At 42.3% G+C, this 20,416-nt stretch overlaps 1 protein-coding gene across 8 annotated transcripts in view; it reads left to right on the top strand.

Moving 5' to 3' along the window:
• The window catches only part of TRPM6 (transient receptor potential cation channel subfamily M member 6), a 99,848-nt gene continuing 79,432 nt past the window's right edge, over window positions 1-20,416 (top strand). For 4 of the 8 annotated variants that reach the window (XR_010031090.1, XR_010031091.1, XM_063179968.1 and 1 more), the window contains exons 1-3: window positions 7-346; window positions 5,729-5,889; window positions 20,203-20,282. Coding sequence is in view for 5 of the 8 variants with exons in the window: in XM_063179968.1 (XP_063036038.1) it covers window positions 5,860-5,889; window positions 20,203-20,282 (110 nt within the window). In the remaining 3 variants the exon portion in view is untranslated. Of the gene's footprint in view, window positions 347-5,554; window positions 5,596-5,728; window positions 5,890-20,202; window positions 20,283-20,416 lie in introns of all 8 variants that reach the window. The other 4 variants (XR_010031092.1, XM_063179970.1, XM_063179965.1 and 1 more) reach the window with 3 other exon arrangements.

Here is a 20,416-nt window from a genome sequence, read left to right as displayed (position 1 = left end):
AATGCTAATCATGTCCTTACTTGATACATAAATAAGGGCAGATCAACTCAAGTCCCTGATCATAAGGTGACACAAGGTTGTCAGCATAACTAGAGTAAAAACATTGTGTCAAGGAGTTTTGATTCATCTCTTAATTCTCTTCAAATCTCCTCATCCCCCCAAAACCAAAAAGCAGTCAACCAAACCCAATTATCAATTTAATACATGGGATTTTGTTGTTACTGCTTTGTATCACTGTTTCCTTTAGTGAGAACTGGGGAACAAGCTTTATCCAATTGTGTGTTGGATGAAAACCTCAGCTGGTGTCTGAAGGCTACTTGAAATGTCTAATATGAGGAAGAAAAAGGTAAGTGCTAATTCAAAAGAAACTAACTCACAAAGAAGTATTTAAATGTTTGTATATAGGTAATTATTTGCAGGGTATGAAGAAAATTAAGAGAAGGGAGATACTTATTTTCCTATTTCCTGAATAAAATTCCTACTTCATGCTTTTTGTGTTAGAGAATTTGATGGTGATGTAAAGTATATTTTAACAGTATATTTTAATTAGTGTTGTATTTGAAAGTAGTAGTTGTAGTCAGTAGTATTTTATGGTTTTAATGTTCTTGGTGAAGTATTCTTTTATTCATGACTTCTTAGTAACTTCTAAGGACTTTAAAAATACTGTTCATTCTTCTCTTAAAACCATACAGACAATAACTTTTTCCCCTACTGAAGGAAGAAGTAGTTTTTTTTATTAGTGATATGTTACCATTCCCAGGGGAAAAAGTGTGAAAGCAGAACGGAGGCAAGCTAAATTTTTGTTTCTGTGTTTACTTTTTTAAAAAAATGTTATGGTGGATGATTGTTTACCTGCTTCTTTTGTCTTATTTTACAGAAATGAACTTTTGAAAGAAGGGATATGGACTAGCTAAGCATTCAATTTTTTTCCACTTTCTTTATGTGAATGCTTGCAGTTCACATTTGGATTGGAATATGATTAATTAAGTGATTTACCAAGTATTAGGTTGAGAAAATGAAACAAAAATAGCATTGTACTGTCTGCAGTGAAGTTTAAGCTAGAGAAAAGCCTTTCATGCAGAGCTATGAATGGAAATGAGGCATTCATTGTTCTCTTCCACAGGTGAATTTTGTATCCTTCATTTGAGTAGTACACACATGCATTCTACCTAAATTGAAACACAGTAATAAGTTTTATGGGATCTACTCAAAGTGTCAAATACCTCTCTCTGAAGCCTGATGCTGCATGCAGGATATTTTCTTTTGATGCTTCTACTTGTAGAGTATGGAAATTGCTTTCAGTTTCTTTTAATTCCTGGAATTAAAAAAAAAAAACAAACAAAAAAACCCCAAAAAAACCAAAAAGCACCACCTTATTTTGTTTCTGATTAAATAATTATTATGTAAAAACTGCTTTGGCATAAAGTAAGCTACCAAAATCCTTTGGTTTCATGATTATCAGTTGGAAATCACATTTTTTTTAAAAATCAAATAATCGCAAAAGATTACATCTGTGAATGCTGTAATAGTTTTTCTTCTCTTACCTTTATGAAGTTGGAGAAACCTGTGATTGAAAAGAGGAAAATGTACTTCAGACAAACTTCTATATTTCTAAATGTGTAATGTGCAAATACAGAGACATCAAAGACAGCTTTTCATTGTAGAAATTTAACTCATAAAAATAATTCTGAAGTAAGATTGTGCAATACCGTATGAAAATAAAAATCAGTCACATTAATTTGATGTGATTTTCACAAGGATCACAAGGATGCAACTAAACTCATTCTGTCTCCTAGGCTAGTCAGTTTTTCCTCAGAAAAGAAAAATACTTAAGATGTTTTCATATGAGGAAGAAATTTAAGAGAATACAACTTAAAATATCACCTATGCTAATTCCTGTGATTAAAAAAACCTACAATTTAAAAGCACACTATAGCAACTAGCAAACAGATTGGTATAAAAATTATGTAAGAACTAAGACACTGGGTTATAAGAGAAGAATATTGTTTTAGAAATGGGTGATTGCTGTAAGGAAAGAGTAAACCTAATTTCTTGAAGCTTAAATTTACTTTACTTTCCTTTTAGAAATCTGGGTACCTAAAGGTGAAATTAGAGCAGCAGCAGTAACAACCAAGTTAATGAGTTTGACTGTTCATATTATGGTATATTTCTATTATTTAGTATGGAATAGCTACTCAAAACACTATTTAAAGAATAGTTGTCATAACAGTGCTCTGCCTAGCTGACACCAGCATCTGCTGATAACTGACTGCTGCTTTCAACACGGGGTACTCAAAACCATGCCCGCAGGCCACGTGCAGGTGAATCCAAATGGTTCCCTGCCTTTTCTGCCATGGCTTGGCCACCAGGCAGTACGTGATGGGGAGCCCTTGCCCAGACCCCACAGCTGCTGGGTAGCCTGTGAAAGCCAACCGTCAAGTGTTTGTCCCTTGCCTGCAGAGCACCCAGCAGTTATTAAATGCACGTATCTCATGAACAGGGATCTGCCTTCAGCCCTTGGAAGGCTGGCACCGACAATAGACAGTATTATTCATCATGAAACTGCCCATCTTCTTGCACTGTATAATCTGGCATTGCTTTAAGTCTTGTATTCCACTCTGAGAATGGGTGTGCTCAGTGTACTTCACAGATACCCTAGTAAATTCAGGTTTTCTCTATTTTAGTCTGTCACGAAAGGACAGACTTCCTTCTTTCTTAGTCAAGTGTGCTGCTTCATGTACATTCATCATTGTTTAACTCTTGATTTTCAGGCATTTGATTTGTAGGTAACTTTTTAAATTGTTTTTTCCTTTTTTTGTGAATAGTGATTTTTAGGTAAATAATTTTCAGTTAGTTCAAATTAAAGAGATCAGTCATGTGGACAGGGCTCTTTTTTCAGTCTTAAGCTCAAAGATTTTTGTTTGTCTCCTCTAAAGCTCGAAGCATTTTCTTTGACACATCTTTGAATATGAATACCTCTGTTTTCCCAATTCTAACTTCTGTATAGTCCCTGTGAGAAAAATACTATAAACACATAGAATGTTAAGGGTTTGGAAGGGCTTTAAAATAATTTTGAAGGGATTTAAAATCTTGTTCAAATCCCTGCTGCCATGGAAAGGGACACCTGCCACTAGACCAGGTTGCTTAAGGCCTTTTCCAATCTGGCCTAGAACGCTGCCAGGCTGGGATATCTCCAGCTTCCCTGCAGGTCCCTTTCAGATACTGGAAGGTTGCTATGAGGTCTCCTGTCCAGGCTGCACAGTTCCAACTTGCTCAGCTGGTCTTTGTAGTGGACATGTTCCAGTCCTCTCACCAACCTCATGGGCCTCCTCTGGACTTGCTCCAACAGCTCCATGTCCTTCTTATGCTGGGGACACCAGAACTGCATGCAGGGTGGGTGACTCCAGGTGGGTCACACAAGAGCAGAGCAGAGGGGCAGAATCACCTCCTTTAATCTCCTGGCCACGCTCCTTTGGATGGAGCCTGGAATGCATTTGGCTTTCTGGGCTGCAAATGCACACTGCTGGCCCATGCGGAGTTTTTTCATAACTATCACCCCCAAATCTTTGTCCACAGGGCTGCTCTCAGTTACATCTCTGCCCAACCTGTGGGTGTGTCTGGGATTGCCCTGAGCCAGGTATAGGACCTTGCACTTAGGTCTGTTGAACTTTATGAGGTTTGCATTGGCTCGCCTCTCAAGCCTGTCAAGGTCCCTCTGGATGGCATCCCTTCCCTCCAGTGAGTTTGACTGCACAACTCATCTTGGTGTCACTGGCAAACATGCTAGGGTGCTCTTGCCCCCAGCATCTGTGTCACCAATAAGATGTTGAATAGTATCTGCACACTACCAACCCCAGCTTGTGCTGTGAAAAAACTGGTGGGAAAGGAAAATACAGATTTTGAAAATTGTTTTAAAATGAGGTTTTGAGAGCTCTGGGGTAATGTCTGGAAGAAATGTCTTTGAAGAATCCATATGGCTGTCATTTGACACAGTCCAGGAAGCTAAGTCAGACAGTAATCTTACCTTCTAGGAGTACTCCGAAAGTACTTTTTAAAAATCTGTTGACCGCTCTAAGAGAGACCAGGAATGAGAGAGCTACAGAAGAGAGGCAATATTCCCTGAGAAGGATTTTACAAACCCCTCAAGACTGCTTATTCTTAGAAGTAAGAATTGGGTTATTGGTCAATAAAGGTTCCCCAGAAATTTGGACATTTTTAAAGGTGATACTGTTTAGCTACACATACTATCTGATGAGTCATTGAATGTTGAAGTAAAGACCACAATGTTATCCTTTTATCCTGGATCCTCCTTGTGTGTGTCTTCACTACCTAAAAGGAGATTGTAGTGAGGCAGATGTTGGTGTTCTGTCCCAATTAACAAGAGAAGACAAGATGAAGCCTCAAATTGTGCCAGGGTATATTAGGGTAACCTTCTTCCCTGGAAAGGCTGCCAAGTAATAGATTGTATATTAGGGTAACCTTCTTCCCTGGAAAGGCTGCCAAGTAATAGGACAGGCTGCTCAGAGAAGTGATAGAGTCACCATCCCTGGAGGCTTTCAAAAGATGTGTAGATGTGTCACTTATATTCAAAATTCTTTCTTGTCTCCTGTTGAAGCACATTTATCGTGTGAACAAGTAAATGACTGACATTTAAATCCCTGTCTGTGTTCTATCATCTTTTAATAATAAAAAAATTGTATTTGTGATGAGGGAAGTAATGTTCTCTTTTGCTGGCAGATCAGTTTCTAATACCAGTGTGCATTGGGCATCAGGAGAGAAGATTTACTATGATCAGACCTGGAACAATCATTGTATATATGCATACTGTGAAATAAGCAAAAAAGCATGACTTAAGTTTGCTCCCAGGAGGTTGTCTTCATACACTGTATGTTGAAGGCAGAGACCAAAGCAGAAAATTCTGTTCTGTTGTAGTTCAGAATCTGCATGGTAAAAAAAATATTTGTATTTTGTGCTATAATGAACAACATTCTGCCACAATGCCTTTCCCGATCATGCTAAAGCAGAGGCTGAAACAAGTCATCATCTGATGAGTGTGTTCAATATATCTGCTGCCAGCCTTTGGTCTTGGATTGACTTACACTACTCCTTTAGTTTTATTGGATAAAGATAAGCCTGAAGGCAGGTTGGTTTGCTGCTGATGATATAAATGGGGAGAAATCTAGAAGCAGCCTACCACTTTTTTTCCTTGCTCCTCTCTTTGCTGCATCATCAGTTCTTGAAGGTCTGCTAGGGCACTAAGGCAAAGGTAAAGGTGTGTATACAGTCTTATGAAACTCGGTATCTTTGGTGTGCTTGGACACGATGAAACAATGAAACTGGGAGTTCCCTCTAAAACAGATTAGTGCCTGACATATAAATTAGCTTGAGCTTTTTCATTCTGAACTCTGTATGAACATCTAGTAGATTCTGCTTGATTAAACGTGATGGATGGAAAAAACACCAAAAACATTTCAGTGTATTTTGCTGGATATGAGGTATGATATAACAGATCTTAGAGAACAGAGTGGATCTCTGGATGTTTATGCCTTTGCAGGCCACCCATGGAAACAACAGAAACAAAACCATTCCTCTGTGGTAAGTGTTTGTATTAAGCATATCTTCCTCCTTTGAGATTGCTTTTTGGTACACTTGGACTTTGTAAACTATTCAAGGTGATTAATGAATTAATGCAGTCGTACTTTGACAAGTATACATTTAACTTACTTAGGACATGAAAAGCAAGAGATGTGATGATGCACTGTTCTTAATGAGTGTCCTAGAACTGAGCTGTCTGCACTGCTGTTGAGGTGACAGATTAGACACTGGAAATAAAGGACTAACAAAAAAGAAGCTTAAAAGATGGACAAGCAAGACAGCACTGGTCTTAAGGTAAGTCTGTAGAAATAAGATTGATAAGGAGGAAACATCTCAGCAGTTCTGGTTTCTAGAGGAAACAAGAGAGTACATGAGAGTGATGTGGACTTCGAACTACTAAAGTGGCTGTTATAAAACATACCACATGTATTCTCATATCAGTGAAGTTCTGAGGAATTGGGTGTGGGAATTTGCAGCATAAATTGGCTCATATAGCTTTTTGCAGATTTTTAGGTCTTTGTACTAGGTAAGAAATGGCAAGACCTGATTTCAGGGAAGACTGAGAATATCTTATGTCTGAAAGACTCTTCACAACTTAGAAAAAAATGGCAGAAACTTGGAATTAAGAAAATGCTTGCAATCAGTGGAATGTGTACAGCTAGCTGTGACACAGTAGCTGCATGTGCTGGGATACTTGTGTTTCAAGTTCCCTATGGAGTTCAGATTCATATGAAGAGTGGTCACAGCAACAGTTACTGATACATCCTATTATAAGATTTATTTTCTTCATTTATAAACATTGATGATACTAGCAAATTGAGCCAAAAGCTTCTATGCTGACTCAGGATGACTTGATTGAGAAAATTTAATTGACAGTAACGTAATACCTTAAAAAAAGGATGTAGCTAGGTGAAGAATTAACATGATGTTCAACACCTGCTAAAATTCTAGAAGTCCATCCTGTTATTAGAAGCTGTAATACTTTCTTAAGGTCTACCATGTGGGAAATGCAATATAAAAGTCTAAAGACAAAATAGAAGAAATACAAGAAGTAGAAAACCATGTTTGGCAGGGGGCTGGAAACAGTTTTATTATCCTCTCTGTCTTTGAAACAACAGTTCATATGAAACTACTGCCAAGTTTGACAGCTAGTATTTCCAGAGGTCCTGAGGCATGCCCAAGGACCAAGCAGACTCTGCTTTTTCGGGGTGCTGCTCAGACTGTGTGTACGAGCTCTCTTCTCCCTGGTGCTCACAGAGGCTCTGCTCCGGTGCCGGCAATGGCAAGCCTGAAGGCAAGCCTCTCCTGTAGGGAGGAGGAGGGACACAGGAGCACAACAGAGAAAGATAAGAATTGGCTGAGCAGGAAAATTAGAAATTGAGACAGAAAATGGAAGAAAGATCTAGAATGTACAAGTGGATAGGAAATATAGACAAAATCCAGAATTGGATGGACATTTGAGCTCACAGTCGGTGCAGTGGCCAGAAACCAACAAAATAAAAGAAACAGCAGTCAAGAAGCAGATGAGAGAGCAGAGCTTAGATATGAAGGAAATGGAGCCTGGGGTTTATTATAGGAAGAGGGTAAGTTTGAGATAAGAGGAAATGGAGATTGGCTGAAAAGTAAGGTTTGAGAAACAAGTTGAAGAAAACAAAGACTGGAAACTAATTTAGGATAAAGAAGAATGTGGTACAACCAAGTGTAATTATTATAGGGACTTTGTTTGGTTTGATGGCTGTGGTCCTTGGGACATTCAAGGGCTCCAGTCCTGTAGGGGAAAGTGGTAACTGCTGAGGGGCTGCTGAAGTTCCTTTAAGTTTTGTCAGTGTGGAAAAACTAATACAGAAAGTGTGTGAAGATGACTAGGAAGATCAAGAACCTAAGTGTTCAAAATTTTATCCAGATTTCATCACTTTATAAAGACTTTAATTAATACACTGGTCACAGACTGTTTTCTTATTCATTGGTTGTGTTCACTGTCATGAGCTGTAATACTGCTACTGTTCCTTTTTTACCTTATTGCCTTCAATAATGTCTTGATTACCTGTGATTCAAGTCTTCATATTTCATAATTCAAGCAAATTGCTACTTTCCTCTTGGACCTTTTTGTTACTTTCATCATAAATTATACCATGAATTTACTTTTACAACCCCTTGAAAAATGACTGAGGCATTATGAGAGGGGCTGAGAGGGAGGCAAACCAGAGTCAAAAAGCATGTGCTGGGTTTGGGGTGCCTGTGATGCAGTCTCCTATGTTGAGAAAGAATTTGGCAGGGTGGAAGAGCGCAGCTGGGCCCGGGAGGGAGGCATGTGAGCGGCGATCTGCTCGGCCCGGCCATCGTGGGTCCTGCGGCGACCAGGGCAGAGCGGGTGCTCGGCTGCCCCGTGCAGGAAAGCGTGGCTGCGAGGGCAGATAGTGCCTGCCAGGATTGGGGCAGATAGCGCCTGCCAGGATTGGGGCAGATAGCGCCTGCCAGGATTGGGGGCAGATAGTGCCTGCCAGGATTGGGGCAGATAGCGCCTGCCAGGATTGGGGCAGATAGTGCCTGCCAGGATTGGGGCAGATAGCGCCTGCCAGCACTGGGGCAGATAGCGCCTGCCAGGATTGGGGCAGATAGCGCCTGCCAGCACTGGGGCAGATAGCGCCTGCCAGGATTGGGGCAGATAGCGCCTGCCAGCACTGGGGCAGATAGCGCCTGCCAGGATTGGGGCAGATAGCGCCTGCCAGCACTGGGGCAGATAGTGCCTGCCAGGATTGGGGGCAGATAGTGCCTGCCAGGATTGGGGCAGATAGTGCCTGCCAGGACTGGCGGCAGATAGCGCCTGCCAGGATTGGGGTAGATAGTGCCTGCCAGGATTGGGGCAGATAGTGCCTGCCAGGATTGGGGCAGATAGCGCCTGCCAGGATTGGGGCAGATAGAGCCTGCCAGGATTGGGGCAGATAGCGCCTGCCAGGATTGGGGGCAGATAGCGCCTGCCAGGATTGGGGGTAGATGGCGCCTGCCAGCCCCGGGGGCAGATAGGGCCTGCCAGGATTGGGGCAGATAGCGCCTGCCAGCACTGGGGCAGATAGCGCCTGCCAGGATTGGGGCAGATAGTGCCTGCCAGGATTGGGGGCAGATAGCGCCTGCCAGGATTGGGGCAGATAGCGCCTGCCAGGATTGGGGCAGATAGCGCCTGCCAGCCCCGGGGGCAGATAGCGCCTGCCAGGATTGGGGCAGATAGCGCCTGCCAGCCCCGGGGGCAGATATCGCCTGCCAGCACTGGGGCACTGGGGGCAGGTAGCGCCCGGCTCGCTCAGAAGCCCGGGGTAAAGGACGGCGCCCCGCCCGCCCCGCGCTGCCGCCGCGGGCCAAGGATCGCGGCCCGGGCCATGGCGGCGTGGCGGGAGCTGCTGCTGTCGCCGCCGGGCTCCGTGTGGCGCTGCTGGGGACGCGGCTGGCAGGCCCCGCACCGCGAGAGCGCCGGCCCGCAGGTGAGGGCGGCGCGGCCCGCGGGGACCCCGCTGTCCCCCAGCACGGGCGGTGCCGTGTCCCTCCTGTCCCTCGTGTCCCTCGTGTCCCTCGTGTCCCGGCGGGCAGCCGAGGCTGTGAGCGGTCCTGCCCGGCCTCGGCCGGCTCGGCCGTGAGGGGCGTCGGGGCCAACCCGCAATGGGCAGCAGGCTCCGTCTGAAAAGTGCAGGCGGCTTGCGGGGAGCAGTCAGCGTTAGCTGACGGCAAAGAGAAACCCCATGGCTTCTGGGGGCTGTTTCACCAGGGATTTGGTGTTCTGGGGCCGGTGCTGTTTAGCTCCGGGTATTTCTGCAGACGGAGACTTGAGTGGTTTCATATAAACACATAGATCTGCTTGTATTCTCGTGGCCGTGAAAGGCTTTTGGCAAAAAAAAAAAGACTGCCCACGCTAGGGGTAGGCAGTTTTGCCGTAGTGCTATTCCAAATGGCCACGAGGTTAGGTGCAACATGTCAGAAAAGTGCCTCCAGCTTTAGTAAATTGTCACTTTTTCTACTGTGATGCTGAGTGAATGTTTTTATTTCTTTGTTTGTGGTTTTGGAGGGTTTTTTTTTGTTTGTTTGTTTTTTCTTTAAATTTAAAGATAGAACGTTTGTGATTCAGATGTTTGGGATTGAAAAAGAGAGGTCTGCTACTATACATAACATTACGAAGCTGGATAATATTTCACACAGATCATGCTGTAGCAACATTGTTGTAGCAAAGTATCTTCTGAATCTTTTTCAGATATGCTTGCGGATAAAAGGAATGTGTATACAGTGGAATATTCTTTATATGTCTCTTCATGAATACCCTTTTCAAAATACAAAATATCTTGTAAACTAAGGAAAAATATGAGCTAGTGTTTTGAGTTGTGAACACCTGAAGTCAAACCACAAAATTCTGCTACCAAAACACTGCCGTAGCCGAGTTTTAGAGATTCATGTCTTTTGGACCTGCCAGGGGAATTGCAGTGTTACTTATAAGAATCAGTAGATACTGATGTGAGCCTAAAATGAGTTAAAGGAAATATCATCACAGTTTTCTTTTCTTTCTCTCTGAAGCATGCTGTAAAGTTGTGAAATCAATTTACAGGTTTTTGGTAAGTTTATCTTATACCATAACAACTTTATTTAAAATAATATCAGGCTTATATTGTAGTAGTAAAACCACATTAAGCAGCAAATAGGTTACTGTGTTTGAACCAGTTTCCTTAATTGTTTTGTGGCTTGATAAGGAAAAAATGTAGATTTCATGACGTTTACGAGGTGAAGGTGTAGCCGCAGCTCTCTTCACAGAGAGCAGGCAGGCGCAGTCGGGCGCAGGGACCGCCTAGTAATGAATGTATTGAAGTAGGTTGTTTCTAGTAGTAACCAGATTCAGGAAGAAAACATTACAATCGTCCAGAGCTATGTCAGTAAAAGACATTTCTCTTTGAGCTTCACCATGACTTTTTTTTGGTTTTTTGTTTTTTTTTTTTTATTACGGAAACAGGGAGCAGATAGTTGTTACCTGCTACTGCTCTGCCCTTCTGCCCCTCTGTGACCCCCTAGTGAAAGGCAAAATGCACGTACTAGCTTGAAAAGAGCAGAAGGTAGGTGAGTTTGAAATGTCTACTGCTCATAAAGGAAAACATAGTTTCAATAAACATGTCTGTTCAGGCATACATATGATTATGCAGTAGAGACAGTACTCCAGTCTGGGCTGCGGGTAAATGATTTACCTGCCTCCATTTCAGTTTTCAAAATTGATGTTGGCGCCTAAGAGCAGAGATCCCTCTGGAGCCAGTGAAACCTTGTGTACATGTTGACTGGCTTTGTGGAGAGCCTCATGGGCCTGGAAACAGTGGAGCGTCACTCCTTCATTCTCCCCAGGACTTCTTGTTTGCCTCTGCATAACCACACTGGGAGGTGTCCTGGATAATAGAAAACAGGATTTAATGGCCATGAAGCCAGAACTGTGCTGTCTGTAAATTGGGATTGCAGCGCAGGGCAGCATGTCACGGGAAAGCTGCAGTGGTGTGAGGGGAAGGTCAGTCCCTTCGTGGGGCTGTCAGCACTAGGATGAACGTGATTGCTGTCACAAATAGGAATGCACAGACCATGCTGGACTACTGTATCCCATCTACAATGTCTCACAGTGTAGCTGTAATCTGGTCTGTGGAAGCTAAATGAAACTATTCCAGGAGGAAAAATCTATGTGAACTATTGCATTACTCTTCATACCTATTTTCCTGCATAAATAGCTCCTTCATCCCTCCTTTTTGTGGTTCAGATTATCTTAAGTTTATTTTTTACTTAGTAGCACTATGTTAAGTGAAAAGGTGGATCCCTGCATGCGTGTCCTCCAGCAGGCTGATCTATAGGTTTTTCTGTGCTCTCCATGGAGGTGTTAGGTTCAAACAGGGTAATCCAAGTTTTTGGGTATTGCAGCAATGAATTTGAGACTCCTTGGGTGATTTACAGCACAACCTGAGGTGATCACAGTTTTTCAAGTTTTGGTCTTCCCTCTGTTGCTCTCAGACAGGCTCTATCAAATGCTGTGTGAACCTTCCTTGAGTCTTGTAATGTATAAACTTATTACCGTGTAACATACATTCTAGGTAAAATCTTGTGATTGACTCTGTGTGACTTGAATTACCAGTACTTTTGCTTTACGTTCACCTCTCTAACACTTTCCCTCAGTTTTTGAGGTGGTCACACTTTCACCTTCCAGGTGAAAGAATAGAGACCCTGGTCAGGGGCCATAGCTGTTTAAGTCTCAAAGAAAGCAGATAGCATTAAAGCACTCGTCTTCATCCTTTCTGTAGGATTGCCATTCCTTTGCATCTCTGTCATAGATCAGTTGCTGTTACATCCTCTTCCAAGTTGTACAGTACTCTCTGTCCATCATATAGGAACAGAATGAGGCATCTAAAAACAGTTTCTGAACTTTCTTGTTCTTTTTACCAGGACAGAAGCCAGGTGCTGTCATGATGTACTTTGATAAATGCTAGTCAGCAGAAGGGGTTTTTAAAACTCATTGGTGATGTGACATATTGTCATCTCTGTTTCCAAATCACAAGCTAATAAAATTGCTGCTTCTGGTTTTTCATAGTTGTTAAGTCTTAGAGATGTGAGTGGAGGTCAACCCTCTTCTGTGTTATCAGTAATGGAAATGTCTGCAGAGGAATGGTGTTGGGGCAGATGCATGCCTGCCAGCCTTCAATGGTTTCAGGTACAGTGGTCTGGAACTTGGTAAGCACCGTGGCTGCGCTTCGGTGTCAGCCCTGTGATGTAAGAAAATTAGTGTTTCCACAATGGAAACACAAGTGAGACTTTTCCTAGTGAGCTCCTCCTCTAATGCTACAGATTGCACATGGGTGATGGGGACTCGGTTGTATCTCTGAAGGGTTGGCAGTCTGTTCTGACTCTCCTGCTCTTTAGGCTCATTGTCAAGGTCAGGCTGTGGAAATACATTTTTTACCAGCCTGGCTGGGGTGGGATGATCCCAGGTTTGATCAGTCCTAGACCTATCAATCCTATAAACCAGTGCATTTTATTACCTTGTATTGACTGGCTTTCCATTTAACCCCCAAAGAGGCATAGCAGAACTTCTACTAGTACATCCCAAGTGCTTATGAAATACGTCCCCCTCTCTGTCTGCTGCTCAGCCAGTGTTTCCGAAAGGCTGTGTGGCAGTGCTGTGCAACCTCAGCCCTCACAGTGAGCTCCTGCTGTCCATTCTCCTTACAGCTCCCTCCTTGCCCTGCCCCTTCTCTCATCACTTGTGCCACCACAGCTCCTGAGACCATCCCGACACACATGCAGGCATCCTGGTGAGCAGAGTGCTGCCAGAAGGCTGGGTGGCACTTGGAGCTGCCGTTTAAGGGAGAGGAGTTGCCATCATGATGGAGCAGACAGGAGAGCATGCCTTGGAACAGAGCCCGCGGGCTGGGAGCCTGGAGCACAGCCCAACGTTGTGCCAGGAGGGCAGTGCTGATGGCTGCCAAGTCGTTCTGTGCAGCCTGGCTTAAACTGCAATCACAGCTGCTCCTTTCTGCCTGGCCCCGGGGAAACCTCGGCCTTGGGGAGTCACTTTGGCCACTGTTGCAACCCCCAGTGAATAAACAAGGGGATAAGCCTGGTGAGGTGGAATATGTCTCGGACATGAGGCTGAAGGTGCAGAAGGACCTGGTGGAGAGCTTAGGGGGGTGTCCAGGTGGTCTCTGGGGCAAAGGGGTGCAAAGGGGCCCTGCAGTGCCCTGAGGCTGCTCTCAGGCCATGGGTGATTCTTGCTCCAGCTAGTTTGTTGGTCTGCAGTGTTCGATGGATTGATGATGTGACTTATCTGTCATTAAAAACAATTTATTATTAACTGTGAGCTGATATGGAAAAGGAAAACTTTTTTTTTTGGAGGGTGGTGTGGAGGGCAGAGCTGAGGAGAGCGATAAAACATGTCCAAGTGAGAAATGCAGAAGTGAGGCTGACCATACCTTCAGCCTCTCTAGAAAGCGCCCAAGATGCGTTTCCTCTTTCTCTGGAAAATGCAATTTCAGTTCTGTGACCTGTCTTGTAATGTGTGCAAGGGCCGCTGTATGCAGCTGTCAGGCCCAAGAAGATTTTGTGACTATGTGAGACAAGCAAAAATAAGAATTCTGATAGAAATGTCAGTGAACACTCATATGGCTCCAGACATGAGCTGTGTGGATTGCTCGCATCATGGAATCATAAAAGCACAGAATAATTTGGGTTGGCAGTGACCCTGAAGATCAGCTAGTTCTTACCTACCTGCCACCTTCTTCTAGAGCAGGTTGTTAATAACATGTGACTTCCTGGGGCCCTTCGTGCTTCCTCCAGCTGAATTTTGCAACTTGCATTTGCTTTTCACGTCGGATACTACAGATATATCTGACCTTTACAGAGTCACCTCTGTAGTCAACGTTAAACCCTGTGTTGGGAAAACTTAAAAAAGGCAAAAGAAAGCTCTGATATTTACTATCAGATAATTTTTTTCTCTTCCTCCTCCTGGTTTAAACTAGGTAGACCTTTGTTCTCTGTGATTTTGAATCCTTTGATGAAGGCACACACTTGTCACAGCAATGAGTAGCTGACCTCTGTGATTGCTCAGTGCTGGGTAGGTGAGACCAAATTTTAAAAATAGCAAGTTGATTAGCTCTTGATAAGATCAGGCGCTTAACAAGTAACAAGTAACAAGAACTGCCTTTCTGTGACTGGCTTTCTAAGTGGAAATCTGAATGAGACTTGAAGCATTGTATTGACCCTCTGAATAATACATTTGAAACATCATTTTCTTACGGCTTCTTGGATTTTCACTTTAAAATTGCTTACAATAAGATCATTTAATTTGGGATACGTAACTTGCTTTGAATATTTATAATTTTCTGATTATATCACATTAATTACTAAAAAACCACCAAATGCCTGACTTTCTTTGGGACTGACTTCCCAAATATTGTTGGTAAGACTGGTAGGACTGTGCATTAAAAAATGATGACAATTTTGTCTCCAAAAGAGACACAGTAAAATAAGGCATGGTTATTTTTAAAGATGTATAATAATTTTCAAATATAGTTTGGATCAATTTGCCCTTTCTTCCTCTATTACTGGTGCCTGCTTTTATTTGCTGCAAGTTTTAGGCATCTCCTATAATTTATTCTGCAATTTGGACTATTTTTGTCAATAAAAATATTTAGAATTTGTATTTCTGTATCTTTACGTATTACTAACTTGTTCAGTAATTAATATTTTATGCTGCCCATTGAACTGGTTTTATAAGAGATGATATACAGTATTATATTGTACGTAGTGCCAAAATAAACCAAATATCAGCTTTTAGCGAGGTGGCTGCCATCAGCCACAGGCAGGTTTTTATGATGTCTATGGGCCACAGTTATAAAGCAGTCAGATCCAAACTGTCAGCAATCACCATGCTTCTAGAACAGTGGGTTTTGGAGTGACCTGCTTTCACTGAATTGCGTCTCATGTCACATACACTTTTTGCATTTAGAGTCGGGGAAACCTGTTTCTAAGCAATTCGCAGATATCTCCTTCCAGTACAAGATTTCTAGCAATGTTTTTGAGACCTGTTTCAAGGATCAAGCTGAAGAATACAAACTGCGGTTTGAGATTCCTTGTGTTTACTTCTTTTGCAAAGTCCTGGGATGCTGGCAGCAGTGTTGAGGCGAGGTTTGGTGTGTCCTTTCCCACCTAGCCCAGTGCCATGGGCTGTGCAGAGGGACAGGAGTGCCCAGCCCCTGCCTCTGCAGGGCAGGAGCTCCTCCACCAGCGCTGCCTTCTGAGCTGGGTGTGCTCTTGGGTGGAGCAGCACGCCTTGGTGTGTTTTTCTAAGACATTGCATGTTCAGGGATAGCAGAAAGGCTTACTTGATCGGTTAATAAACTTAAATAGTAGAAAGTAATAAACTAATTGAAGGTCTAATATTCCAGACTAAGATAAGATTTCCATCAGTTCTTTGTTCCCTGTGTCCCAGGAGTCAAGATGAGCTTTTTTCACAAGGAGAGTTTTAGTTTTAGTATTTCCTACATTTTGTATTTCCTACATTTGTTGTCATTTGGTATATGTGTTGGTATTTGTTGTGTTGTGTGGTCTACTCTGGATCAGAAGCACCACATTGGAAAGCCTAATAAAGTCAAAGAGTTTTTGTTTTTTTGGCTAAGCTTGTGTTCAAAATAGTGGAAACAGTTTCATGAGCCTTTGATGCAAGACCCTAATCCAGAAAATCACTTAAGCATACCTACTTAGGTTTTAAGTACAGTTGATTAACTGTGAAAGAAAGTGCTACAGCACTCTGTGGAGTAAAGATTGAATTAGTGTATTTTTGAAAAGCTAGCACACTACTTTTGTTTTGATGACAAAAACCCCTAGGATATCTCTTCAGAATGGCTGACAAGTTTTAAGAAGTTCTGTTATCCTTCTCTGACTTGGGTCCACATTTATCCTGCAAGCACAGGTGACTTCTGTTAGTGTTTGTACGGTATTTGTGAACACCTAGGAATATGTTTCCAGTGGATGAATTTAAATTGGTTATGAGGAGAAAATCACAGAAATTCTGCTGTGACCTGAAATTACATGCTATCTTTAAAAGGGGAAAATATAAAAGCTTCTCAGTGCTACTGAATCAGCAGTCTGCCTGCAAAGGCAGTTTGACATTAGCTGATAGCTGTTTTATGATTGGACATGGTGGTTTTGGAAGCTTTTAAATGAAATTATTTGAATATCTTTCACAGTTTTCACAATATCTTTCAAATCTTAGTGACTGTTAGTGTGAAAATCTTCTAATGAATTCTATTGCTTATAGTTGTGTATTTCCATAGGTATGCAGAATCTTGAACACTGGTGCAAAGCAGTAGGTAAGAAAGACTGTAAAAGCAAAAGCTGCCAATTAGATGCACCACTGTGTTGTAGTGATGGTGATCAGAGGAACCATAGCCTGTCTGTATTACAGAGCCAGGTGGTTGTCCTGTGACAGGGTAGTCTGAACACCAGGAAACTCCAGAAGTCCTGTGAGGCCGTGGAAAACCTCTCATGAGTTCATATTTTACTGCATGTGACCCTGGAGTTTTGCAATGTTTTTCTGCCCTACGTGGATCCAGAGTGGTGCTCTTTGTTTAGCAATCAATTGTTACATTACTTCGTACCATAAGCATGCATGGAGTGGGTGCTGAACCACAAAGTTCCTGCTCTGAAAAGCTTGTGTGAGACAGCCTGTTAAGTTGGAAATCTCTTTAATGCTGGCAGTAATTTAACCAGTTGGTAATGAAGCCATGCAGAGTTTTCAGGGGTAAGGAAGGGTTCAAGATATACCAGGGTGCTTAAGCCCCAAGCTCTTGTGAAATAGTCTTGAGTACTAGCTTACAGGAACTCTGGCTGCATTTCAGGTATCTAATGTTACTGCAAGTGACTTGCTACATGGGAAGTTAATTTGCAAAGGGTTTAAGATACTTTAGGACACTCTGTTTGTACCACCTGCAGTTTGGGGAAGTGGATTCTTGCACCACCTGTAATTAGGGGAAGTTCTTTCCCTCCTCTGATGTATTTGAATAAAGGTTTGTCACAGACTGCACCATGCTGACTTCTCACAGACACCTGAAAATAGTACCTCCCTCCTCACAGATGCTAAAAGTTAGTTTGGATCTTTCAGATATTTCTGATTATTATATTTTTATTTCTGATTATTAGCTAAGTTCTTTGCAGGTATGCTTGCGTACTGAGGCAATTCTATTAGCCCCATGATCATCTGTTGCTTTCTTACAGAGTGTTTGCTTTCATCTAATAATTTTGAGGGCAAGAAAAGGCTGTATAAAAGTTGTATATGATGCATTTTTTTTAAAGTTTGGTTTTTTTTTTTTTTTTCTGTTATTGTGACAAATCTGTCCAACCATGCAGGAGTAGAAATACTGGCACCAGTAGTTAAGATCTTTTAGAAAACCCCAGCTCTTTGGAAGTGACATTGTGTATTGGTTTCACTAAACTGAGAGTGTATGAAGAGCTGACGTATGGTGCTAGACAGAACTTTTCAGCTCTTGAAGTACTGTTTTGGCTAAGGCACTGTGTTTCTCTGTTATCAGTACAAATTTGCTGCAGTTTCAGTAAGCTACTTACAACTTGATTGTTCTGCCTGGTTTCCAGCACAACGGTATTTTGCTGGACTAAATGAACTAACCTGTTATGTAAACTGGCTAGTCATTGTGTGATTTCTAATTATCTGCACCTGTCTGGAGCTACAATGTGTCATTAAAAGCAATTGCTGCTGTTTTGTCCAAAAATTGATTGTGTTTCAATAATGGATGACATTATTCTGCGCAGAGATGTGTGCCTTCTAATTTTCTTTTGCAGGGAATTGAACAATGTCCAGAGCAGCCTGGCGTTTCATTAGAAAAGATATGTATCTCTGCGTTTCACCCTAAAGCAGGCATATGTACAGCTAAGGAAACTAAAAGATTGCTGTTTCATATTGACAGTGTAACCTAGTTTTCCTGAGTTTGATACTTGACCCCTGAACAGTGTTTATTGTCTGGGCTTGAAGGAGCTGAATGTTTCCTGGTGCTCTTGGCTTAGTAAAGCCAATTTCAGAGCAGGGAGAGCAGACATGAACCCCCTGCTTGGCAGTGTTTATTTGTCACAGTGCAGCTACAGGCTTTGGCTTCAGGTGGTCTTTGCAGGGATGGTGGTGGAGGGTGGCCTGAGGCAGAAGAAAGCAGAAGCAAAAATGGAAGCCTTCATGTGTTTTTGCTGGATGGGGGGTGGTGAACTCAGTGAGGGGAGCAGCGCAGCAGGGCGCGGCAGGGCGGCGCTGCCCTTCCCTGGAGGCTGGTGAGCCCAGCTCTGTGCACCTGCCCAGACACCCCAGTGCCATGGTGGCACACTCACTCTCCTTGCTGATGGCACCCCTGCCCTTTGAAGGACCTCTGTGCCAGGCTGGGTTTGTAGGTTTTGTCTGCTCTCACTGCTCAACAGAAGGAATTTTAAAGAAATGGGTGGCGCATATGTTTGCTTATATATTACACTGTGATCTCTTTCTTTACTTCTGGAGACCTTAATTTTTGAACATTTTGACCTGACAATGTCCCTTTAATACCACATTATGCAAGGATCTCAGACATTAAAGATATTGGAAAAGTGATTAAAAGCAATTTTCTAAAAACTACTCATGTGCCTTAAATTTCAGAGCCAAACTCTTGCCACTCCATTGACTAAATCAGTCTAGAAATCTCCAAAGCCTCTTCTGTGGCAGGGAATTATAAGCAGCAAGCTTAATCCTCAGACTGGTGAGAAAAGAGAAGCCAAAAGTCCCAAACACAGGTCTCAGGACTTCCTTAGAGGAAAAAGTAGGAGGAAAGCTACAATAGAATTGGCTTCAGGTCTTTGGTATATCAGAGGAGAAATTTGCCAGTGAGAAGGAGTGTGTAGTTGTATTTTTGTCTCCTCCTTTAGGATTTTGTGGTGAAAAGGATATGTGTCAATGATGGCTGAGATATATGTGCCTCATTGTAGTGACAGGGAATATTTTCATTTGCTGTTGAAATCTAATTAAATTATGACATTTTGGAATATTATTCAGAGTTTTGTGAAAGGAGATGCTACAGAAGTCATATACAAAACTAGGAATCAAGTTCTAGGACTTCTGTACATGTTACGGAAGTCTTTTACAAAACTAGGAATCAAGAGCTAGACTACAAAAGTCTGCAGTTCAGAAGTCTCCTCTTTCCATTTTTCTTTGCCTAGGCCTGAAGTCACGGATGACTGTAAAAAAGCATGAAGTTTCAAACCCCTTTTCCTAATGATATAATTAGTCTAAAAGCCTAAAGATTAAGAAATAAATGTTCAGGTTCTGCTGTAAATTGTACATACTATGTGAAGATTTCACCTATAAAAATTAAGAATAATTAATTAAGTCCCAGAGGTTTCAAAGCTCTGCATCCAGCAGTTACTGCTCCTTTCAAGGAATTTGATCCTGATAAACCTGAAAAGAAAGGTTCAAAGATTTACAGGGAGAGTCTTTGAAGAATCTGAGTGCTATAGTGGCTGTTCAGTTTGCTGAGTTGTGACAGGCATCACTGACACAGCTCTCCAGGAGGCAGGGCAGAAAGCCCACCTGTCATCCACCCTGAGTGCTGGGCCCCTGCTTTTGCATTTCACTCTAGACCTATTAATCTGTGAAGAATAACAAAAGAAGGACTCAACCATCTCCTTCAGGTAGAATGACAATCTTGCCTTTTTTGCCGCAGCTAAAGCACAGCTTGCTTTAGTAAGATTGCAGTTTGCTAGTCTGCTGGCAGAAGAAGAATGCAATACTTACAGCAATTTTGATTAATCCTTTCCACTTTCTCTATTGTACATATGTTTGACAGAACATCTAAATAATTCTCATGGTGGTAGTAAATTTAAATATTGATCTTCTTGGGGAATTCTGTAAAGCTTGGAGTTGAAGGGCTAAGACTGCTCAGAGCTGTAGCTTCAGCAAGTAGTCTTACACACAACATAATGGGAATAGCTCTGAGTTATCTATATACAGATGTATTGTCATTACAGTGCAATTTTTGACATCATGTTCCCAAGTTCCGGAATGCATTTATATTTGAAGTGTCTTTTTAGCCCCCCAAATCTTGGATCGAAGAAGTCTTCAGTAAAAGAGAATGTTCCCACATTATTCCCAGCTCAAAAGAATCACACAGGTAAAGAAAGCAAATTCTCTTGTTTTCTGTTACATTTAAAAATAATCAAAGTAATTTTTATGGGCATTGTGTTTGGTTTGGACAGTGTTTTTTAGTGTCTCAGCCAATGATTGCTGGTCTGTGAGTTTTCATGG

This window comes from Melospiza melodia, chromosome Z (genome assembly GCF_035770615.1).
Source record: "Melospiza melodia melodia isolate bMelMel2 chromosome Z, bMelMel2.pri, whole genome shotgun sequence".
NCBI lineage: Eukaryota > Metazoa > Chordata > Aves > Passeriformes > Passerellidae > Melospiza > Melospiza melodia.
This window is presented reverse-complemented; position numbering and strand designations above follow the sequence as displayed.